At 47.7% G+C, this 26,001-nt stretch overlaps 1 protein-coding gene across 1 annotated transcript in view; it reads right to left on the minus strand.

The window, feature by feature from the left end:
* The window catches only part of PLCD4 (phospholipase C delta 4), a 100,809-nt gene that overhangs the window by 32,109 nt on the left and 42,699 nt on the right, over positions 1 to 26,001 (minus strand). The window contains exons 5-7 of the mRNA XM_040358180.1: positions 21,560 to 21,788; positions 5,865 to 5,994; positions 449 to 680 (exon numbers count right to left, since the gene is read on the minus strand). Of these exons, the coding sequence (XP_040214114.1) occupies positions 449 to 680; positions 5,865 to 5,994; positions 21,560 to 21,788 (591 nt within the window). The remainder of the gene's footprint in view (positions 1 to 448; positions 681 to 5,864; positions 5,995 to 21,559; positions 21,789 to 26,001) is intronic.

Below are 26,001 nucleotides of genomic sequence, written 5' to 3' on the forward strand. Positions count from 1 at the left end.
GCTACACTTAGAGGCTCCTCTTTTCTTTTTTATACTCAGTTGTGACATGACGCTACTCTTATATCAAGACATCACTTGTATATCAAGGCAAAATTTATTAAAACATTTAGCTAGTCTTGCAAAACGCTCTCAAACCAAGTTACTCTCAAACCAAGGTTTTACTGTACAAGCAAAACAGCTATAAGCAAGTGTTTCTAGGCACACTTACATCATCACCTCTGCCAATGAGCGATCCCTGCTCCTTTGCTAAGTGATCTACAGAGAGCTCTGTACTCGAGTTTGGTTTTCTCTCACACTGAAGTAAACCGGGCTGGGACCACCTCTTACAACTGTCCCCGAGCAAGATACAGAGCACTCAAACTACACAAAGTGGACCAAGAGGGTGATCCCTATCTGGGCACAGTATAAACTGCCAGTGTGAGGGCACCCATAGTCACTGTTATCTCACCGGTCTCTGAAGGCTCATATCGAGCAATAAGGTCCATGGCAAACTCCTCCGGGTTCTCAGACTCCAACTGCTCTTGACGCAGAAAGTCCACGAACTCCAGCAGTGTCAACTTCTTGCCGTCCTTGGAGAAGTCTTGAAATATCTTCAGGACCTCATCACGCTGTGTCAGAGCTTTGTAGAACAAAACAAACTCGTCCCCCTCCAGAGTGCCAGACTCTGATTTATCGGCCATCTGAGGACATTGAAACAAAGCATTTCATGAGTATGAGAGTGAATGTATAGGTCCCAAATGTCCCTCATTTCGAGGGACTGTCCCTCTTCTGTACCTAGATCCCTCGTCTCCTAATTTTTCCTCAGTTGTCCCGCTTTTTGGTGTAATGTACAGGGGGGCCCCGGGTTATGAACAAGATAGGGACTGTAGGTTTGTTCTCAAGTCGAATTTGTTTGTAAGTCGGAACAGCGGCGCAGGAAAGAGCAGTGATCTGCAGGCTTCACTAGGCCGCACAAGGCCGCGGCCACGACGGGCAGGCCACCGGATCATACCAGGCCTGTGGATAGGCAGGCAGGATGACGAAGGGGGCCCCTTAACTCGCAGCCAGGCTAGGATGTCTTACCCCAGCAAGGCACAGGCCAGGAAGCGGCCACGGGTGTGCGGGATCGCCGCAATACAGGCACAGGACACAGCAAGGTATGGAGAGGAACAGGCAGGCAGGTAATAAGGTTGTTTTTCAGCGTTTATGTGCAAGGATGGCTAAGGGTGGAGTGCAGGATTCTTGGAGCTCCTCACTAGTAGTAGGAGTCGTTCGCAACTCGGATGTTCGTATCTTGGGGACCCCCTGTATACACCTTCATTACAATTTACTCTTTAAAGTGGAGGTTCGCCCTATAAAAAAATTCTAACAATACATCCAGCCCAGTCCTCCATATAAAATGACACTGACCTTTTTTTTTTATTTGCCGTAGATAGCGTTTAGCCGTGGAATTCACTGCGGCTTCCGGGTAGGGAATCCCGCGGGAGTGGTCGTTCCTATTGTCATGCCAATTGATTGACATGCTAAACGACGGCGCACACAGCGCGTCCACGACTTCCCGAAAGAAGCTCGGGTCGGCTCGGCTCTATTCGGCGCCTGCGCACCGGCGCGGAATAGAGCCGAGCCGACCCGAGCTTCCTTCGGGAAGTCGTGACGCGCTGTGTGCGCCATCGTTTAGCATGTCAATCAATTGGCATAACAATAGGAACGCCCACTCCCGCGGGATTCCCTACCCGGAAGCCGCGGTGAATTCCACGGCTAAACGCTATCTACGGCAAATAAAAAAAAAGGTCAGTGTCATTTTATATGCAGGACTGGGCTGGATGTATTGTTAGAATTTTTTTATAGGGTGAACCTCCACTTTAAATACAAGGGGCCGGATTCAGATAGATTAGCGGATCTTTAGATCCGCGTAATCTATCTGATTTACGATCCGCCGGCGCAATTTTGCGAGGCTAGTGCATGATTCATAAAGCACTTACCTCGCAAACTGCACCGTCGGATCCTAACTCCCCCCGGCGGAATGCAAATTCCGCGGCTAGGGGGAGTGTACAATTTAAATCAGGCGCGTTCCCGCGCCGATTTAACTGCGCATGCGCCGGGGCGAAAAAGCCCAGTGCGCATGCTCCAAATGACGTCGCTACGACGTCATTGTTTGCGGCGGGTACGTCGTTTGCGGCCATCGGTATTCCCGATCGCGGTACGCAAACGACGTAGAAAATTTAAAAATCGGCGCGGGAACGTCGGCCACACTTAACATTAGCTACCCCTCATAGAAGCAGGGGTAGCTATCCGCCGGAAAAACCTGAACGCAAACGACGTAGAAAACGAGCGACTGGCGGGCGTACGGACGTGAATCGGCGGTTTTCCTCATTTGCATATGCGACGGGTAAAAAATCGCGACGACACCTAGTGGCCGGCGGGAGATTACAGCCTAAGATTCGACTGGTGTAAGTCACTTACACCAGTCGGATCCAAGGGAGATCTATGCGGAACTGATTCTTATGAATCAGTCGCATAGCTCCGACGGTGGGATCTCACAGATCCGACCGTCGGGTCTCACAGATACGACGGCGGATCAGGAGATCCGCCGTCGTATCTATTGATGAATCTGCCCCAAGAAGTGTTATACTACACTAAACCTTTCATCTCATCTCTAAACTAATAAATGTATTATTTTTAAAAGTCAGTATATTGGAAAAGTAGTGGTCATACAAGGCATTTGTAGGTTCGACCAATAATTTTAGCATATCAATTATTTGTGATCCCCCTATCTGTGGGGTGTGGTCAGGGTGTGTCCTTTGTCTACATAACTTGTGCTATAAGTTGTTCCTCTTCTCATCACAGAAAGTTGGAAGGTTTGAACAAAAATTATAATTTTTTCTTTGGATAGTATCAGGAAAGATTAAAACCCCTATCAACCTATTTTTGCAGTCTGTGTCCAATTGCCGAGATTCCCTTTCACTTTCTTTCTTGGAGACACAACAGGTAGTGAAAGAAAGTCTCTACCAAGTCAAGCTCTACAAAGTACGGGATATCATCTTTTTTTACAGGGCCATGTTAAGTCCTCAGCACATACCACTGGGAGATATGGAAAAATCAATTCCTTATAGGAAAATCTGAGTGGCCCATGGCTGTAAGAGGGCCCAGATCTTGGATAAACCTATTTCTGTCATTTTTATAGCTATGCGTTAAAGAGCAACTTCACTTTTAAAGTTGTATTTTAATAAATCCCCCACCCCATGGTGTAGCATGGGGGAAGCTGGTGCGGTTGCCCCAGGTGCAACATTTAGAGGGGAGCAGGAGAGCAGGCTCACGCTGGATTTAAAGAGTGGGCTCAACATAGGTGTGTGCAGGGGGTGGTACCCTGATCCAGGGGCAGTGCCAGGGAGGTGCTTGGGTTCATCCCCATCTCTGCGACCATCTGTGTCTTGGGGTTATGTTAAGGTTCAGGCCTAGGGGTTAATTTGAGCTTTAGGGATAGATGTTGGTTTGAGGGTAAAGCAAACATGTGAAGGAAGAGGTACTAGGCCCACAATTTACAACCACCTTCTGAAAATTCTACATGCCTGGCTGCTGTGCTGACTCGATGTCTTCAATGTTTTTCATTGACCCATAACAAGAGTAATGTGCCTGTCTTTACAGTCTTTTTCTGGTTCAAATGGGTTTTGTATTCCCATACATGTCCGACCGTGTGTACGGCCTAGCGGACAGGTTTCCTGGCCTAGCAGACAGGTTTCCAGCGGACAAAAGTTTCTTAGCAAGCTAAGATATGTCCGATGGTTAGTACACCTAATCGGACATGTCCGCTGGTTATGACGTGTAACCAGCGTCCTGAAATCCCGCGCATGCGTCGAATTGATTCGACGCATGCGTGGAAGCATTGCACTTCCGTGTTTGAGAACATCGGTGTCTTCTACGTCACCGCGTTCTCTGTCCGCAGGGATTTTGGTCTGATGGTGTGTACACACATCAGACCAAAAGCTCCCAGGAGACATGTCGGATGAAAACGGTCCGCGGACCGTTTTCATCGGACATGTCTCCTCGTGTGTACGGGGCCTAAGGGAATGCAAAACCTACTTGAAGGTCCAATGCAGGTTGGAAAGAGGCCAACTCAATGAATTCTAAATGATTTTAGAAGCCTTTTATAAAAAACTGTTGCCCTCAACACAAGTCTAAAGCCTATTCACACAGGTCCTGAGGAAGGTTACTGAACATGAGCAGGGTGGGACTCATTTTATTGCTCCACCAAGGACCGAATATCATGAATTTGGAATTTGGATGTCCTAAGTCAAATCCGAATCTCACAAATGATTTGGGTTTATTGATTTCCCATTTTGAGGAAGCTTCTTCTTTTACCTTATGCCTCTTCTGCTTCTGCCTGACCACCCCAAGAGTGATAACAGCTTTTAAATGACTTCCTCTTCCGTTGCTTCTGTCTGTATTTCTACAGCTACGAACTGAGTACATCAAAACCCATTGGACAACATTTTCAGAACGGTTTACAAGTAAGGACTTTATGAACCAACAGGAGCTGCTACTGAGGTAAAACCCTTGGTACTAGAGATAAGCTTGGGTTTCTTCCTCCAAACTCATCTCTAGCTGAACTCCAACCTCATGCTTTTTTTTTTTACACCAATAAGCTACAGGCTGGGTCATTCCCACACTGAGGCTCCATTCACACCTCCGCGACAAGATACGCCACGTACGAGGCGTATTTTGCCGCGAGTGTGTAACTTTTTTTTTTTTTTTTTTTCTACAAAGCCTTGCCATTGCTTTGTATGGCCGAACGCCAATGCCGCCTGAAAAAAAGGGTCCGGGACTTTTTTTCAGGCGACAGGCGTACGGCGTCTATGAGATGTGAACCATCTCCATAGACAGCAATGGGAATTCTCCCCTCTAGCGGCACAAGCGTCCGGCGTCGGGCGTTTTGTCGCCTAGATGTGAATGGGCTCTGAAGCCTGCCTCTTTGTTTATGTGGGCTCCAGGGCAGGTTTATTGGAGTTAAAAAATAGTGCGAGTTCAGAGTTCGGTTAGAGATGAGTTCAGAGGACACCCAAGCTCGTCTCTACTGGGTAGTACAATACCAAAAATCCCACACCTAATATTAGGGTGACCAGACATCCCTGGTTTCCGGGGACAGTCCCCGGATTGAGGACACTGTCCCTGGATTGAGGACCCTGTCTCCGAACCAAGTCTGTCCCCAGTTTTTTTCCCGGATTGGATTTGAACAGGGGCTAGGGCAATTTCAGAGACAGTCAGTGCAGAATAAAAAAAAAAAAATCTGAATTACACCCCCCCCTGCTCCTACTAGCCTAGAGGGGGGGGGTGTATTTTTTTCCATTAAACTGTGCCCCTTTCTGATGAACATTTGCCCATTCATCTCCGCTCGCATGTTCTTCTGCCTTGATTCAGATCCCGGCCAGCCGCCTGTTTATCTTCTTGCCTTCCCTGGAGGAGTGATATTCCTCCGCTCCCCACCCAGTAGTAGCCGGGGCCCGGAGAGTAAGACTTGACAGGCTGTGAGCGCGCGACGGGCAGAGAGTCACTAATTGCAGCCATTACTAGTAAAAAAAAAAATATGTCCCCGGATTTCATTTTAAAAATCTGGTCACCTTACTAATATCCTAGACTGCATCTCAATTTTACCAGATTTTGGCCCAATCATCTCATCAGGCAGAGCTGCCAGGAGCTTGCCAAACCATACCACACACTATTGTATAACTTGCTGCTTTGTAATACACATTTTTGAAGCCTGATTTGGATTCTCAATGGGACTATCGGTTCTGAAATGTAGAATTTCGAAGGTGCTTGAAAACCACAACTGATCAAACTTTTCAAAAGTTCTCATCTCTACTTAGGAGTTACAAGAAATTATATTGTACCTGAAAAAGGCGATAGGCGTGATGTTCGCTCATGTCTACATTCATCATTTTCAGCAGATCCTGGACCTCCTTGAAGTTCATCCTGCCATCATTGTTCTTGTCGGCCTTCTTAAACCAGTCCCATATCCATCTGAGTGGCAGGTCAAGGTAAAGGCTGGGTACTTTAATAACAAACCACCCACACTCAATCACCAACTGACCACTGTTATCAATGAGATGGTCTTTAAATTCAAGGAAGGGGGCTTCAAAACTACAGTCTATGCTTATCGGAAACTTCTACAAGGAGAACTATGGAGGTTGCCATTACTATAATTTTAAAGCTAGTTTAGGCTTTCACACTGATCCAGTGTTTTTCAATAAAATCAGCAAAGGAAACTTCCATTCTCTCTTATATGTGGGCTCCAATTGTACAGAAAGACCTCCATATTTCTCATATGAAAGGTAAACTTAAATTGTACATGAAGACCTCAATTTGTCTCTATCTGTCTATAACTGGTTTATTCCAATTGTACAGAAAGACCTCCATGTTTTTCATATAACAGGTATACTCCAAATGTACAGAAAGTTCTGAAAAAGCAGATTAAATGCACTTATAATTAAGTGACTTGGTCAGCACATATCATCAGTTCAAATCATCTCAAGGAATCCTAGGCCATGCCAACAGATTATTATTCTTATTATACAGGATTTATACAGCGCCAACAGTTTGCGCAGTGCTTTACAACATCAGGGAAGACAGTACAGTTTCAATACAATTCAATACAGGAGGGATCAGAGGGTCCTGCTCGTTAGAGTTTACAATCTAGAAGGGAGTGTCAAGTGGAACAAAGGGTAGTAGATGTGGGGGGGTGATCAGATGGACAAAATGAAAATACAGTTGTTGTGGGTAGGATAGGCTTTTCTGAAGAGGAGGGTTTTCAGGGATCCTCTAAAAGCTAATAGAGAAGGAGATAGGCGGACAGATTGGGGTAAGGAGTTCCATAGGCTTGGAGAGGCTCTGGAAAAGTTCTGGAGACGAGCATGGGAGGAGGTGATGAGAGAACTAGAGAGCAGGAGGTCTCGAGAAGAACGAAGAGAATGATTAGGTTGGTATTTATAGACTAGGTCAGTGATGTAGCTGGGGGCAGAGTTTTGGATGGCATTGTAGGTAGTCATTAGTATTTAGAATTTAATTTGTTGGGTGAGCGGAAGCTAGTGGAGTGATTGACAGAGAGGAGTAGCAGATACAGAGCGGTTGGTAGCGGGATGAGTCTGGCAGCAGCATTCATGATGGACTGAAGGGGGGGGATAGAGTATGCAGAGATAAGCCAATGGGAAGGGAGTTACAGTAGTCTAGGCAAGAGATGACCAGGGAGTGAATTAGGAGCTTGTGGGGTCATTGGTTAGAAAGGGGTGTATTTGGAGATCTTACGGAGGTTGAGGCGGCAAGATTTGGACAGTGATTGGACGTGGGCCTTAAAGCAGAGTTCAGAGTCCAGGACTACTCCTAGGACCTTGGCACGTGGGGATGGGCTTATAGTTGTGCCATTGATTTTGACAGGCAGATCGGGAAAAGAGGCACGTGGGGGAGGAAAAATTATTAGTTCGGTTTTGGATAGATTGAGTTTGAGGAAGTGGTGTGACATCCAAACTGATATATCTGATAGTAAATTAGTAATAAGCGAGCAGAATGAAGGAGCGAATTGAGGGGCAGAGATATAGATTTGAGTGTTGTCAGCGTAGAAATGGTATTGGAAGCCGTGGGAGGCTGACCCAGGGAGGAGGTGTAGATTGAAAATAGGAGAGGTCCAAGAACAGAACCTTGGGGGACCCCGACAGAGAAAGGAAGAGGAGAGAAGGAAGTAGAATTGTAAGTAACGCAGATACTCTCACTATGTAGCCAGAGAGGTCCCAAGTCAAGATGGATACTTTGTGGTGGACACTGGGAGGACCAAGTGGAAGAATCTAAAATAATGTCCAAAGCTGGAGCAGAAGGGTGACCAAAATTGCATCCTAGATGGTAAAGTACCTCCAATTTACTGACATACTTTGGGGTCTTGTCCCTTCTCTGGGGTTCTTTCTGAAGAAGAGACATGGCCCTGAAACATGTACAGTGATGATATCACCACTACTGTTACAAGGTAAAAATTTGGCTTTGCAAAGGTATCTGGTGCACACAAAGTGGAATCATGTCCCCAGGGCTGTAGGATTTCGATCGAGGTGTGAAGGAATGTAATTAACATAATGATAATCATAAAAATGCCTATTGTCTTATGTGTATACATGTTTCTATTCAATTCCTTACTTATTATATAGCATACAGCTTTACGGCTTTGCTTTGGAACTAGCAATGGCAACTACACCCTGCTGCCCACGCACTGAATGAATGAGGAAGTGATGAAATAGCAAGCTTCGGACATCAAGTTCCTGCATTCTTCTTCCAGCCAATTAAGATGTGCTTTTAGACTGATTACATTTGCATAGTAGTAGTGACATATACTCTATCGTTCTATGGCCCGGATTCACGTATCTGATTTACATTACGCCTCCGCAACTTACACGGGCAAGTGCTGTATTCTCAAAGCACTTGCTCCGTAAGTTGCGGCAGCGTAAATCGGCCGGCGTAAGCCCGACTAATTCAAATTTGGATCAGGGGGGCGTGTTTTATGTAAAACTACTGTGACTCAACGTGATTGACGTTTTTGCGGAACGGCGCATGCGCCGTCTGTGGAATTTCCCAGTGTGCATCGCTCCAAAGTACGTCGCAAGGACGTCATTGGTTTCGACGTGAATGACGTCCAGCCCCATTCACGGACGACTTACGCAAACGACATAACTTTTTCAAATTTCGACGTGGGAACGACGGCCATACCCCAGTTGAAGTCTTTTTGAGACGAAACCGGTAGGGTGATTGATCCTTGCATCTCCACTGCATTTTTTTGGAATACTCCATACACCTATCCAGGGTATCCAAGTTTTTTCAGTTTGCTTTTTTCCTTACATGTGTGACTTTGATAGTTTTATTTGGTTTTATTGGAATTTTTACTGAATTTTGTCACTTTTGTGGAAATTTGGATATTTTTTATGAATTAAATCATTTTTTACACTATGAGGAGCACCTCTTCTTCTTTTTTTCTCCTTGCGATTGGGGGTGTTTGAGCAACCATCATCAGCCGATTGTCTATCCAGCTATTCCTCCAGGACAGCGGAACAAAGTTTGGACTACCCCGGCCCAGGAATACTACCCTGAGGACATCCAGACCAGACAGACGGTCATTCTTAACATTGTTACGCCGCACTTATGCCTCATATATCAGGGGCAACTATACGCCGGGAAAAGCCTAACGTAAACGTTGTAACTTTACTGCGTCGGCCGTGCGTACGTTCGGGAATTCGCGTATCTAGCTAATTTGCATACTCAACGCGGAATTTGACGGAAGCGCCACCTAGCGGTCAAAAAAAAAATGCAGTTAAGAGCCGACGGCGTAAGAGACTTACGCCTGTCGGATCTAATGGATATCTATGCGTAACTGATTCGAATGCCCCGTACACACCATCACTTTATGTGATGAAAAAAAACGAAATTTTTTAAAACGTCACTTTAATTGACCGTGTGTGGGGGAAAACGTCATTTTATGTCTTGTAAAAAACGACCAAAAAAAATTGAAGCATGCTTCGATTTTATGTGTCGTTTTTCAAAACGTCATTTTTTACTTCACAGAAATTGACCGTGTGTAGCAAAAAACTTCGTTTAAAACGACGTTTTTTCACCCGCGCATGCCTAGAAGCTACTTATGAAGCAAGCTTCAATGGAAAAAGTGGTGAGAACGTAACCTCGCTTTGCTAGAACATTGTGAGAAAAACGATGGTGTGTAGGCAACTTCGTCTTTGAAAATTGAAGTTTCGGGGGCGTGACCGGAAGCCAGCCTGGAAGGAAGCATCCCTTGAGAGCTCCTCTCCAGCCCGCAGCACTTAGGCAGAAAACCGGGGGATTCTGCAGCCATCCATGGGCGGATCGCGGACCACCAGATCCACAAAGGCACGGGGATCGTCCCAACCCCCGCCAGGCTCCTCCACGACCTTCGAGCGCTACTTTAAGCCACCCGAAATGCCGCCGGGTGAAGGGGACAAGATGGCGCCGGACGCGGCCACGTTCAGCATAGGGACATCTCCCCCTCGCTCGCCTCAGACCTGCCATCCAGAGCCATCCCCGACCCGATCACGGACCTCGGCCTTTTCCGAGAGCCCGGATGGCTCCCAGCAACGGGTGAGTGGATCCCCGCACCCCTGCCCCCCGGCCGCGGACCATGCGGCACAGGCCGCAACCATCCCCGACCCCCGAGACCGGGACACCCAATGTACAGGGGCCTTCCCCCGTCTGCTCCGCACCGCCCCGGATCAGGACTTCCAAAACGGGGCCCAGCTCTCCCCCTCTCCCACGTTCACCGGGGAGGACTTTCCGGCTCTCCAAGCCCCCACCAACTCCCAGGCCTCCATGAGCTCCTCAGAGCAGGGCAGCGTCTCAGCCAGTGCTAGGCCTCAATACACCTCCCCTGCAGCCAGGGGACAGATCCATCAGGCCATCCAACCCGAGGTCGGAGATCGGAGAGGGATCTCTCCCCCCTCATATGCATCCATGGCCAGCAATAGCACCCCGTGGCACGGAGGGGCCCCCACCTCACTGGGGGATCAGGCTGAGGCCTGGTCCGCACCATTGGACTCATCCCATCAACCCCCCCCCCCCCCCCCTAGAGACCAGAAGGCATGCAGAATCGGTCTCCAGCCACCGACCGTCCCCCACCGATCCACTTTATAACCCGACCGACACCAGAGGAGCTCCCCAATATCCTCCACCGCCATGGCAGTCCTATATGCAGGCCTTCCCCACGAAAGAGGATTTCAAACAATTGATTGAAGATGTTAAGGCGACATGCCGCACTGAAATACAGGCCCTACACACAGGCCTCAAACACTTAGCTGACAGAGTGGAGATGGCGGAGGAGGAGATACAAGAGACTAAACTGGCGGTTCACCGCACCCAAACCCAGGCGTCAGACCATCACCTTATGCTCAGGGATATGCAGCGGCACATTGAAGACCTGGACAATAGGGGGCGCTGCAACAATATCCGCATACGCGGTCTCCCCGAAGTCGACGGGGCGGAGGACCTCCAGCTGACCCTCCAGAATTTATTCAACGACATACTGGGCGCACCAGCTGACAAGCCCATTGAGATGGATAGAGCCCACCGAGCTCTTAAGCCAAAGGGTCCTGCCTCCAAACCGCGGGATGTTATATGCCGTGTAAACTCCTACCCGATGAAGGAAGCTATAATGCGTAAAGCACGCCCCATTCGCAACTTAATCTTTCACAACAACCCATTACAGCTCTACCCGGACCTCTCCTGGATCACCCTGCAGAAACGACGGCTACTACAACCCCTGCTCCGTACCTTACAGGACAGAGACATTGTCTACCGATGGGGCTTCCCCTTTAGCTTGTCCGCCACCCACCAGGGGAGCTCTGCCACCTTGCGTTACCCGGAGGACCTAGACGCCTTCTGCAGAACCCTGGACATCCCCGTCCCCCAGTTGCCGGATTGGGACCTTGTGGCCACGCCGCCCCCTCCACCAGTGGTCTGGCAGAGAGTCCCCCCGCCCAGACGCCCCAGGGGACGTGACCCTGCCCGAAAATCCCCCAGGCACAGCCCCACTTGAGACGGCCGCCTTGGCCACAAGAGCCGCCCAGAAAGCTACATGAAGCCCTCTTGACTTATTTTTGTTGTTATTCTGTTACTTTACCCCCCGGTTGCCCCAGCCCTACCTTAACGCTACACATCGGGCCTGTCTTGGACGAGACACCGTAGAGGCTGCCCTTCTGATTACGGACCCCCCCCATGGCTGATAGCCTGAGAGTTCCTTCCTTCCCAATCCCCCTAGTGGAATCTCTCCACGCCACCCCCTTGCCCCCCCGACCCACATTTTTGGACATTTTGGTCGGGAGGTCCTTAAGGAACTGTTGGGACCCGAGGGCCCCTAGGCCACTCGGGCCCCCGTTGTTGAATGTTGATGTGTGCTTTTTATGGTCTTTTGCTCTCATCTTTCTCTTTCTTTTCAGACACCTCTCTCTCCCCTCCCCCGCAGGCAGGACCCGACGGCGCGTCCAGGTGGCTGTCGGCCCGGCGGCTCCTCCACTCGCCCTCCCAGAACCAAATGCAACGCACCTGACTCCAGCTAAGTATGAACCACGGTCACTCCACCCACAGTATGGCTAAGTTACTATCCCTGAACGTCCACGGGCTCAACTCCAACAGATAACAACAAAAACCTGGGGATTGCCCAGGGAAAAACCAAGCCTACTTACCGACCAGCTAGCAGACAACCAATTAACCTGTCTAACACTATGCGTTAAAAACAGGGGTCTAGTCCGCACGCATTTGCAAACGCATGCGTGAGCCACAGAGCCGCGCCAAGGCACCCTGTAATATCTGTGGTCCTAACACTAAACAATAAGTGTCCCCACAGTGGAGGCACATGCATTTTAATGGATAGATAGGGGCAGGTGGACTGAAGGGGAGCCACCCCTTCTTAAAGGTACAAGAGCACACCAAACACCCAGCATATAGCACAGTGGCTGCAAAGGTGTTGGTGCACTGCTGGACACTACAAGCACCATAGGTGAAACACAAACATGTCCACCGCCCCCATCTATAGCTGGCTATCGCAGTAAGTAGCATTGGAAGGCTAAAATAGATAACAACAAAAACCTGGGGATTGCCCAGGGAAAAACCAAGCCTACTTACCGACCAGCTAGCAGACAACCAATTAACCTGTCTAACACTATGCGTTAAAAACAGGGGTCTAGTCCGCACGCATTTGCAAACGCATGCGTGAGCCACAGAGCCGCGCCAAGGCACCCTGTAATATCTGTGGTCCTAACACTAAACAATGAGTGTCCCCACAGTGGAGGCACATGCATTTTAATGGATAGATAGGGGCAGGTGGACTGAAGGGGAGCCACCCCTTCTTAAAGGTACAAGAGCACACCAAACACCCAGCATATAGCACAGTGGCTGCAAAGGTGTTGGTGCACTGCTGGACACTACAAGCACCATAGGTGAAACACAAACATGTCCACCGCCCCCAACTATAGCTCCAACAGGAAACGTCATCTGGCACTTAGGGAATTTAGGCAGTCAGGGGCGGAGATCGTAATGGTACAGGAGTCGCACTTCTCTAAGGGCGACTCCTTTGCGTTCGCGTCCAGATATTTCCCCTTAATATATCAGGCCTTTAGTTCACGGAAACAAGCAGGGGTAGCAATTTTGGTAAAAAGGGGCACCCCCTTCACCTGCACAGACTCCTACATAGACCCCCTAGGCCACTTCATTATCCTGCGGGGAACATGGCACTCACGGGACATAACCCTATGCACTCTGTACGCCCCCAATGCACATCAGCACAGATTCCTGGGTCGGGTCTTTGCCCGCCTGGCCAGATCCCCCCACGACCTATTGGTAGTAGGAGGGGACTTTAATTTACCCCATTCGGCTACCTGGGATCGCCTGGTGGTGAATCCTCGGGCCTCGCAGGCAAGGGCCTTGCGGGACTCTAGGCTCTTCCGCCAGCTAACGAGGAAGCATGCTCTGTTTGACGCATGGAGGGCGCTTCACCCAGGGGACCGCCAGTTTACATTTTACTCATCCCCCCACCATACGCACTCGCGCATAGATTATTTCCTAATAAACAACACCACGTTACGTGTTACTGATACAGCACGGATTCTGCCCATTTCCTGGTCCGACCATGCCCCCATTACCTTGACCCTTGACCTGAACGCCCCCACCCTGTAGGCCCTATAACTGGCGTCTAAATGATTTCCTTCTGAAGCACACCCCCTCTAAAATGGAAATAGACTCTGCCCTCCAACTCTACTTTAGCGAAAATGACACACAGGACATCTCCACTGCCACTCTGTGGGCCGCGCATAAAGCGGTAATCAGAGGACGCTGCATGGCCATCTCCTCGGCCCTAAAACGGAACGCTCAGTCGGCTAGAGAGCAGGCGGAAACGCAGCTCCGAACCCTAGAAACTCGCCTGCAGACCTCACCTTGCCCTAATGCTCCTTAAACGTATTGCCCTGGTACGGTCAACACTCCGGGACCTGGCGCTGGGTCGAGTCGAGAAAGCCCTAGTTCGCCTACGACAGGTATATTATGACAAGGGCAACAAGGCGCAAGCTTTATTGGCGAGGAAACTAACAGACCGCACACTCGCCTCCACCCCGCACCAGGTCCAGGACAGATCGGGTAATATTGTATCACACCCTCAAAGTATTGCGGATGCATTCGCAGCATTTTACGCGGACTTGTATAACAAGCCAGAAATCCCCCATAACCCGCCCTCCCCCGACCTGTTAGATAGGATGACACAATACCTGACACAGGCGGGCATCCCTCGGCTAAAGCCGGAGGACCTGGCCTCCCTAAACGCTCCCATTACAGGAGAGGAACTGACCTTGGCCATTAAGGCCCTACCCGCTCGCAAATCCCCGGGCCCAGACGGGTTCCCATACGAATATTACAAGACCTTCCTCCCCACACTCCTCCCCCATATGACGAAGCTCTTCAACGCCTTTCTACAACGAACCCCCATCCCGCAAGACATGCAGCGATCATTTATCACCCTTATCCCTAAACCAGACAAGTACCCCGCATTATGCGCCAGCTACAGGCCAATAGCCCTGCTGAACTCAGATCTTAAGATCTTTACGAAGGTCCTCTCCCTCCGCTTAAACGTAGTCTTACCCTCCCTGGTCCATAAAGACCAGGTGGGCTTTGTCCCCCTCCGCCAAGCGGGAGACAACACGAGAAAGGTGATTGACCTAATTGACGTGGCGCGCAGGGAGGGCTCGGAGTCCTTGCTCCTGAGCCTAGACGCAGAAAAGGCGTTTGACCGCCTTGGCTGGCCCTTCATGCTCGCCACGTTAAGACATATGGGTTTTGGGGGACCTTTCCTTCAGGCGGTCCGACACCTCTATACTAATCCGATCTCACAGGTGAAAACTCCCTTTGCCACCTCATCCACCTTCCCCGTTACTAATGGCACTCGCCAGGGGTGCCCTCTGTCCCCCCTCCTCTTCGCCCTTTGCATAGAACCTCTAGCAGCAACGATACGCGGCAACCCGGATATTCGGGGTATCCCAGTAAGGGGAAGGGAATTTAAAATTTCCCTCTTCGCCGATGACATCATTCTGACACTGACGCGTCCCCGCATCTCCTTACCCAACTTACAAAGGGAACTGGAACGCTACGGGGCCCTCTCGGGTTATAAAACCAACACGTCCAAGTCTATGGCCATGCCAATTAACATGCCCGGACCCGAGGCCTTGCACTTACAGTCCGTTTTCCCGTACCACTGGGAGCGAACCTCCCTGAAATACCTGGGTGTCCAGCTGACCCCGAAGTTTGCATCCCTGTACCAGGCCAATTTCCCCCCCCCTATACAGCTCAATAAGGGCGTTGATCCATAAATGGAAGTCTCACCAGATATCCCTTTTGGGCCGGATAGCAGCCATAAAGATGGTGATCCTGCCAAAACTGCTGTACCTTTTCCAGACCCTACCAGTCCCGGTCCCGTGCGCCCACCTGCGCGCCCTACAAGCGGACCTCCTCCGGTATGTGTGGAACTACAAGCGCCACAGGATCCCACGTTCGGTCATGACGGCCGCGCGTACCGAGGGAGGTCTGGCTTTCCCAGACCTGGTCAAATATTACCAGGCCTCACAACTCCGAGCGGTGGCATCATGGTTTCCCCAGAAGTCCTACAACAGGTGGACGGAGGTGGAAAAGATTTGGCTGGCCCCAATACACCCCAATAATCTCTTATGGAACGCGAACGCGACGGTGGAGCCCGGGCGATTGCTGGGCTCCATGCGGCAGCTGCAAAGTATCTGGAGGAGGCTAGCCCAAGACTGTCGACTCACGTCTGATAGCTCCCTGCTGACCTCCTTCCTTTATAACCCTAAACTACCGACGAGTCTCACCCACCAGATGTCATGGCCCTGGGCATCGCGAAATCTATTTCACTTTGGTCACCTAGTAGACCCCAGATCCCGCACCCTGCACTCCTTCACTGAGCTCCAAGCCAAACATGACATTCCACGACAAGCTTTTTTCAGCTACCTACAGATCCGCCACTACGCCCACACGATAGCCCCCCGGCTCCTTTTCTCAAAACCGACCCCATTTGAGCGTATCATACTCGAGGGCACAGCCCGCAGGGGCCTCATATCAGATATCTATCAAATTCTAAATGAATACCCCTTACAAACTAAAGGCAAACACACCTACATGCTCCGTTGGGAGAGGGAGCTGGGAGGGGAGCTCGAAGAGGATGAGTGGAGGGCGGTCTGGAGGCAGGCGGCCAAGAGCTCGATCTGCACCCTCTATAAGGAAAACACATATAAAGTGCTGTTCTTTTGGTACCTGACCCCAGACGTCCTCCACAGGATTTATCCTTCCACCTCTGACCGATGCTGGCGGTGCAACCAGGCCAGGGGCACATTGTTCCACATCTACTGGACCTGCCCCTTGATAGTCCAGTTTTGGACTCGGGTGCAAGAGCTCCTGACCCGCCTCGTGGAGGCACCCATACCCCTCTCCCCGAAGCTGTTCCTACTGGGCCTATCCCAACCCCGCATAGCTAAACCCTATAAGAAACTCCTGAGACACATAACCACAGCTGCGAGGTGCCTGATAGCACTTTATTGGAAGAAACCAATACCCCCACCCCAAGAAGCCCTTTATGCTAGGGTCAAGGATGTAGAGCTTATGGAAAAAATGACAGCTAGGATTCGGGATAGGCTGGAGGACCATGACCTGGTCTGGGAGAGGTGGCATTCGGTGGAGGACCCGCCGTGAGCCGACAACAGACCACCAAGGTAAACTACCTCACCCGACACTCCTGCCTGCTCCCCCCCCCTCCTCCCTGTCTCCCCCCTTCTCTTTCTTTTTTCTCTCTTACCTCCCCCCTTTTTTTCCCTATCTCCTTCTCCTACTCTACCCTCTCACTTCTCCTCCTCTCCTCTTTGTTACCTAGTTGTTTTATACGTTACTGATTGTATAACCAAGAATGAAGCCGCTGTGTAAGCACATTCAGCTGGAATTTTTGTATTACCTCTTTTATCTTACACTTGAAATGCTGCTACATTTTGTATTGACCTTTTTTGAAAATAAAAAAAATCGTTATTTGAAAAAAAAAAGAAAATTGAAGTTTCAAAAACGTCATTTTTTACTTCACAGAAAATGTCGTTTTTTTTCATCAAATAAAGTGATGGTGTGTACGGGGCATAAGAATCAGGCGCATAGATACGACGGGTCGGATTCGGACTTACGACGGCGTACATGGCGCTGCGCCGTCGTAAGTCCTTTCAGAATCTGGCCCTGTGTGTATAAAAGTTGGGCACCGCCCACGATAAACAGAGATGAGGAGGTGATTGAACTGAACGGACTCAGTGTAATTACTTCTGACGTGCACGTGCGTCTACATTTTATAATTAGGAGCAGCAGCAGATATTCAACCTGAGCCCCATTGCGGCTCTGATCCATCACAGAGGCATAAATGATATAAAGAAAATTTGGAGATACATTTATGCTTTGATTGTATGGCTCATTCTATGGAACCTTTTTCTTCAATATTTGCCATCTGTTAAACATTGTTATGTGCTATCGGTTGTATTTTAGACTCAATAGTCTAATAAATTTCCCATCTCTCTCTGACAGCAGAGAAAATACGAATGAAATATTGATGCAGATTAACAAGAAAGAATGAACTGATGACAATCTCTGCGATTATTTGGAAGAAATGTGAAGCTGCGTTTGCCATCCATCATATTACGCCCACGGGACTCTCTCCTAATTGATTGGAGACATTTTACCATTTAATCCCCTGAATTCCCAAATGCATTGTACAGTGAATTATAGTTAGTAATAAAATCATGAAACTATCCACTTAGCATACAAAATATTCCGAAATAAAGTGCAAAATGAAATATGAGAAGGAAGGAATATTGATTGTAGTCTGTTTTACAAGGTGGGGTATGTTTTTTGTACAGAAAGTGGACTGGTGATATCTGCAAAAAACACCCGAAACTGAAACAGTTAGCAGAAAGCATATGATTACATTGGGGTGGACAGTGCAATCACCCTGGAGTCCATGAAGTCAAGGGGCACGATTATACTGTAGCTGTCCAATGAGACTTAAAGCGGAGGTTCACCCATGGAGAACACATTTTCCCCTTAGATTAATGCTCGTTTTGTCTAGGGGAATCGGCTAGTTGTTTTAAAATATGATCCGTACTTACCGTTTACGAGATGCATCTTCTCCGTTGCTTCCGACGGTCGCATCCATCGCGTCACGATTTTCCGAAAGAAGCCGAACGTCGGTGCGCAGGCGCAGTACAGAGCCGCACCGACGTTCGGCTTCTTTCGGCTACGAGTGACGCGATGGATGCGACCGTCGGAAGCCTCTCGGAAGACTGTCAATCAAGAAGGAACGCCCGCTCCCGAAGACCCATACCCGGAAGCGACGGAGAAGATGCATCTCGAAAACGGGTAAGTACTGCTCATATTTTAAAACAAATAGCCGATTCCCCTAGACAAAACGAGCATCCAGCTATGGGGAAAAGAGGAAAAAAAACACAAATGGGTGAACTCCCGCTTTAAACAGGAAAAAAAATTAACAGGGTTTTAGCCATAACCCTAAGCAGGGCAATAACTTCTCCGCAGGATGTGGAAACCTTGCAAGAAGCTTTGAACAAATTAATGGGGTGGGCAACTACATGGCAAATGTAGGGAGGCGACGTTCTGACGTCACCGCGCTTTGTGATCTGACCCGGAAGATAGGGGCTGTTTGTTTCTGAGTGCCGGTGACTTGTCCTCAATGTTCCCCTACGGGGGAAGTTCCTCCACTGACTGCGCAGGCGCAAGCTTCCCAACGGAAATCCCCGAACCTCGCCCGGCATCCAGGCTCATTCTTTAACATCCCCGTGGATTGGAGGATGTTAAAAAAAGAGCCAGGAGGCCGAGCGAGCGAAGCGAGCCGTCCGAGCGCAGCGAGGACGTGAGGCCGACTGGCCACTTTCCTCTAAGTCCACGTCGCCCTGGATGCCGGCCGCCGTTCGGGGATTTCCGTCAGCAAGTTTGCACCTGCGCAGTGCTTGAAGGAACTTTCCCGATGGCTGGAACCATCTCTGCGCCTCAGTTCGCGCATGCGCTGGAACTTCCGTGATACCTGGAACCAGCACGGCAGATCACCGGCTGGCTTATTTTACTGGATGCTTTATATCTTTTGATTTGATGTAAGTGCAATTCCTTTTACTTCGTATTAAACTTGAGGATTTTACACTATGTGAGTCCCTTCTTCCTTCCATATATCCTGTATTGGCATACCGATTGAGACCATCCACCACTCTGATCATCCCGAGCTGGAGATATCTTTCTAGGATCTTATCGTATATGCTGGTATTGATCTCCTATAATTTAGAGATCATTGAAATTTGGTAAGAGGCTGTGTGTGATCTTGGTGGAAGTGCCTTTCTTATCACCTTCTTCCTGGGATTTTTTTTGATGACCCTTTTCACTGAGGAGTTTATCTATTATGAACTTTCTGTCTTTTATGGTGGACCTCTACATTAGATCATGGTTTATTTGTGATCTTTCACTGATTTCTTCACAATTATTTTTATGCATTCAATGTATCACATTTGATTGAATATTGTTGTATATTCTCTCACAGTCACCATTATTTTATTATTTTGTTTATAGTATTCTTGGTTGTTTTCAGAACATAGAGCCAATTTGCCACATTAGCGCGACCTTTTCCCTGTTCATACATGGCAAATGAGATTTAATGTGGAAAAATGTAAAATAATGCATTTGGGTGGCAAAAATATGAATGCAATCTATACACTAGGGGAGAACCTCTGGAGGAATCCAGGATGGAAAAGAACCTGAGGGTCCTAGTAGATGATAGGCTCAGCAATGGCATGCAATGCCAAGCTGCTGCTAAGAAAGCAAACAGAATATTGGCATTAAAAAGGGGATTAACTCCAGAGATAAAATGATAATTCTCCCACTATACAAGACTCTGGTCCGGCCGCACCTGGGGTATGCTGTCCAGTTCTGGGCACCAGTCCTCAGGAAGGACTTGCTGGAAATGGAGTGAGTCCAGAGAAGGACAACAAAACTAATAAAGGGTCTGGAGGACATTAGTTATGAGGAAAGATTGCGAGCACTGAACTTATTCTCTCTGGAGGAGAAACGCTTGAGAGGGGATATGATATCAATTTACAAATACCGTACTGGTGACCCCACAATAGGGATAAAACTTTTCCGCCGAAGGGAGTTTAATAAGACACGTGGCCACTCATTAAAATTAGAAGAAATTAGATTTAACCTTAAACTACATGGAGGCATCTTTACTGTAAGGCCCCGTACACACGATAGAATCCATCCACTGAAAAATCCCAGCAAATGGGTTTCAGCGGAGAAATCCTATGGTGTGTACACGCCAGCGGATCTGTTTCCACCGATATTTCTCCCCTGGGATGGATTCCAGCAGATCGGATATTTGCTGACATGCCAAACAAATCCATCTGCTGGAATCCATCCCAACGGATGGATCCGCTGGTCTGTATAGACTCACCGGATCCATCCGTCCGAAGGGATCCCCCGCATGCGTCGTAATGATTCGACGCATGCGTGGAATTCCTTATATGACAGCGTCGCGCACGTCGCCGCGTCATAATCGCGGCGACACGTCATCGCCAGAGGATTTCGGCGCGGATTTCAATGCGATGGTGAGTACACTCCATCGCATTAAAATCTGCTGAAATCCTCGAAAGGATTTATCCGCGGAAGCGGTCCGCTGGACCGTATCCGCGGATAAATCCTCCCGTGTGTATGGGGCCTAAGGCCTGGTACACACGATAGGATTGATCCGCGGATACGGTCCGCCGGACCGTATCCGCGGATAAATCCTCTGCGGATTTTAATCCGATGGAGTGTACACATCATCGGATTAAAAACCGCGCCAAATTCCCATCGCGCGACGCTGTCATATAAGGATATCCACGCATGCGTCGAATCATAACGACGCATGCGAGGGATGGGTTCGGACGGATCGATCCGGTGAGTCTGTACAGACCACCGGATCGATCCGCTGGTGCCGATTCAGCGGATAGATTTGTAAGCATGTCTACAAGTTTTTATCTGCTGGAAATCGGAAATATCAGCGGATAAATATCCGCTGGAACGTACACACCAGGGGATCTATCCGCTGAAACCGATCCGCTGAGATTTTTCAGCGGATGGATCCTCTCGTGTGTACGGGGCCTTAGAGTGGCAAGGATGATGGGGAGTCTCCCCACAGGGATGTAGTCCCAAGGGAGGGGGCTAGCACGCTGACTAACCCCCAGCCAGAACGGCTCGGATGATGGGGGCAAGCTTACTGAGGAGGAACAGGAAGTGAGAAATTCAGACAAAGAAAAAAAAACATTTAGAAGGGAAATGGAAGGAACCAACAATGCACTCGCTTAAAGGAACCTATTTAGAAAATAAAAAAATGAACCTTTACAACCCCTTTAAGGAACAAAAAGATATTAGCAACACCCAGTGAAATAAGAACACTGCGCGTCCGGATCTGGTGAAAGGATACTGATCCAGCAGCTCCTTCTGGTCCATGTTTTTCACGGTCTCTATGAGCCTCTCCAGGCCCTGAATCCAGCACTGGGCCTCCTCGGGGGTATTCGCAATGAGGTCCAGGTTCCCCCGTCGGCCATGGAAAACGATGGTAAAGCAAAGCTCCGGCTGGAACTCATCCGCAATGCTCTGCAGGACCTCGGACTGGTGGCCGTCTCGGACGGTCTCGATGTCGCTGATGGAAACTGGAAGTAAAAATATGTATATATAAAATATATGAAAGTAAATATAAGTAAAATATGGTTACACCTAGACGGGAAGACAGGAGATGGAGAGGTGCGCAATGGTATTTTTTCTGTTAGTCTTCATCATCTTTTGCATACAGTTTTGGTATTTAACCCTTTCATTGCCAGAGCCGTTTAAAAAATCAGTTTAGGACAGAAGATTAGTTAAAACATCCAAACATTACATACATGTATATTTACTGGTAGATTTATTGTCAGTTTTCTTTTTATGTCACATGATATTAACACAACAGTTTATAAAACGCAGAATTTCAGTAATACAATACGCTAAAAGATCATTTTAGGGCACACAATTGCAGTATACAGTGGAACCTCGCATTGCGAGTAACCTGGATTTACAAGTGTTTTGCAAAACAAGCTATTTTTTTTTTTTTTTATTATGACTAGATTTGCGAGCTTTGGGCCAGATTCACCAAAGAGATACGACGGCGTATCTGCTGATACGCCGTCGTATCTCTGTTTCTATCTATGCGACTGATTCATAGAACCAGTTATGCATAGATATCCATAAGATCCGACAGGTGTAATTGTTTTACACTGTCGGATCTTAGGATGCAGTACCGCGGCCACCGCTGGGGGGAGTTTGCGTCGTAAACCAGCGTCGGGTATGCAAATTAGGAGTTACGGCGGATCCACGACGGATTTTCGCGTTCGCTACGTCGCCGCTAGTCTAGTTTCCCGTCGGAAAGTTAGTCGTCGTTTTTGGTGTCCTAACTTTATTCAGAAAACGTATTGCTGTCTAAAGTATGGCCGTCGTTCCCGCGTCGAAATTTAAAAAATAACATCGTTTGCGTAAGCCGAATACGGAATTACGCCACGCGCGTCGCCGTTCGAAATAAATGACGTCACGGCGCGCAAAGCATGGCGGGAGTTAAGAAACGGAGCATGCGCAGTAGGTCCGGCGCGGGAGCGCGCCTAATTTAAATGGCACACGCCCATTTGAATTGGCCCGCCTTGCGCCGGAGGCCGCCGGCGTAGTTTTCATCGCAAGTGCTTTGTGAATCAGGCACTTGCGATGAAAACTTGCGGCGGTGTAACGTATCTATGATACGTTACGTCGCCGCACTTCTACGTGAATCTGGCCCTTTATTTTTTGGCACCCTGAAAAAATGTGGTTTATAGCACTACTTTATAGAGCTCTCATATGGTGCACACAGGTTGGGTACCTCTGCACAGCAATGAGAATCCTCACCCACCTGTCCATCTATAGTTTATTACAAGTGCAGCTGCCGTGTAAAATAAAACCCGGAGACGTAAACGCAATAGGTCAATATTTCTTTAAATAGATAACAGAAGTGGCGCAGAGCGTGAGCGATGTCTGACTCTACAGAATCAGAAGAGCACGTGTGCTGCCAGCCAAGCAGCTCAATGATACTGTGTACTGTCTGCTCCAGGCACATATAAGAAAAGCACTGGTTACTGCAGTTACTAAACCACTTCAATACCAGCACTTTCACCCCCTTCCTGCCCAGGCCAATTTTTAGCTTTCAGCGCTGTTGCACCTTGAATGACAATTGCGCAGTCATGCAACAATGTATCCCAATGAAACTTTTATAATTTTCTTCTCCACAAATAGAGCTTCATTTTGGTGGTATTTGATTACCTCTGTAGTTTTTATTTTTTGCTAAACAAATAAAAAAACACCGAAAGTTTGACGGGCACTGATGAGGCGGCACTAATATGCAGTACTGCAGTACCATGCACCTCTTATGTCTAAATCAATCACCCTATGTCCATTAGGGGCATAGGGTGACTGAGAAATTATATCTTGGACTACTTAAAATGGGACAGTAATATTTATCCACAATATCACCCAGGATATATGTAAAAGACTATTCTTAATTTGTTTGATTCTGAACTCAACAGGTTAATTGAAAGAGGCTGATGTGTTCAACTCCAGCCACCTGTCTATCTGTTATGATGTAAATGAGTCCAGGCTAACTTCTAAGGATCTTTTTATTGTGGCTTGTGCTAATTGACCCTGTATTGTATGAAGGAGTCTTGTGATAATGTGTATTGTAGTTTAGGAGACAGCCAGGCTGCTTAAAGGGATTATTTAATTAGCTCATGTTAATTAGGTCTGGTGTATTTTCAGATTAATATGAGCAGAATATGGATGCACCTCCTCTTTTGACTGTGTATAAAACTTGTATTTTCAATAAAGATTGACATTCCTGCTTGAACCTCATACAGAGCGCCGTCTCGTATCTGGGGGAGAATTATTCGTATGGGGTCTTATTCGGCTGGTTGGAGTGTCTGGTAGCTGCCTTGTGTTCGGGAATGGAATATCCTAAACGACGTTAACCCCTCTCCTGCATGGGGTGTTCGTTACAAGCTCCCCTATGTGCATTTCAATTGATTGCCTGAAGTTCATCTTAAAGTGGAGTTCCACCCATAAATATAACATTACATCAGTAGTTTTAAAAAAATGTCATTAGTCCTTTACAAATTTTTTTTTTTTTTTTAGATGCCTTCAAAGTGTTGTTGCTAGGCAGAATAGTTAATCTTTCCACTTCCTGCACCTAGGTGCTTAATGCTTCCTAACCTACACCGCACAGACTCCTGGGAATGTAGTGGGTGTAACTTTCCAGGAGTCTGTGCACTCCCCAGTCTCAAAGAATCATGTGACTTGGACAGCACAGGTGCTGAAACCTGATCTGACACTGCTTGTGCAGCACTGAGCATGTGCTAGATCTGCAAGGCTGAAATCCAGGAAGTCATACATTCTGGCTTCATGATGCCCACACTTAAGATGGCCCCAGTCAATTTCTATTTTATAAAGTGTCTAAATGCTGTAACAACCTAACAAAACGGACCTTAGTTTACAGACTAACTTTACTAGAATACATTAAGCTTGTGTATTACAGGGGTATTTATATCTAAAAAGTGAAATTGTGGCCGGAACTCCGCTTTAAGTTTTTTTTACTGCAGTACACCCAGTCCCCCCGCCCCCCTTCTATTACTGGAAATACAACGTCTTGCACACTCATCCTCAGAAGTCAATATTTCATGCATTGGGGACGCCGTGTAATGCGAGTTCTGTCTAGCTGCCAGAAAACAGTTCATCTCTCAGGATTTCCAGACTAACGATCAGCAATGAACTTCATCCAAGTCAAGGATCATTAGCAAAGCCAAGGGACCAGTAATATCACAGAGCTGCTTGTAGTCTCGCCGGGCCACTTGTATCAAAGTGTCAGTGCTAATAACTGTCTGTATTGCCCCAAAGCCTACAATCAGAATTGAACATGCCCTGGAAAATGACAGTTGGAATCCACTAGTTGGGGGTCCGAAGCAATAACCCTAATAAGCCTTTGATAAGCTGTAATATCCCTCGGTTAGAGTTGGTTAGCTGTGAGCAGCACAAGTTGTTATATCTCCAGTGTTGGGTTAAATTACACTAGATGTCCACAAACTTATTATTAACCCCTTTATGAAGTTTCAGATTATTTATTACCCCCTACCAAACATTTATTACATTAAAATAATTTAATAAATATTACTTTAACCACTTAAGCCCGGACCAAAATGCTGCCTAAAGACCCAAGGGGTTTTTACAGTTCGGGACTGCGTCGCATTAACAGACAATTGCGCGGTCGTGCGACGTGGCTCCCAAACAAAATTGGCGTCCTTTTTTCCCCACAAATAGAGCTTTCTTTTGGTGGTATTTGATCACCTCTGCGGTTTTTATTTTTTGCGCTATAAACAAAAATAGAGCGACAATTTTGAAAAAAATGCAATATTTTTTACTTTTTGCTGTAATAAATATCCCCCAAAAACATATATAAAATTTTTTTTTTCCTCAGTTTAGGCCGATACGTATTCTTCTACCTATTTTTGGTAAAAAAAATCGCAATAATCGTTTATCGGTTGGTTTGCGCAAAATTTATAGCGTTTACAAAATAGGGGATAGTTTTTTTGCATTTTTTTTTTTTTTTTTTTTTTACTACTAATCAGCGATTTTTTTCGTGACTGCGACATTATGGCGGACACTTCGGACAATTTTGACACATTTTTGGGACAATTGTCATTTTCACAGCAAAAAATGCATTTAAATTGCATTCTTTATTGTGAAAATGACAGTTGCAGTTTGGGAGTTAACCACAGGGGGCGCTGTAGGAGTTAGGGTTTACTTTGTGTGTGTTTACTAGTGTAG

This window comes from Rana temporaria, chromosome 6, assembly GCF_905171775.1.
Source record: "Rana temporaria chromosome 6, aRanTem1.1, whole genome shotgun sequence".
In the NCBI taxonomy this organism is placed as follows: Eukaryota; Metazoa; Chordata; class Amphibia; order Anura; family Ranidae; genus Rana; species Rana temporaria.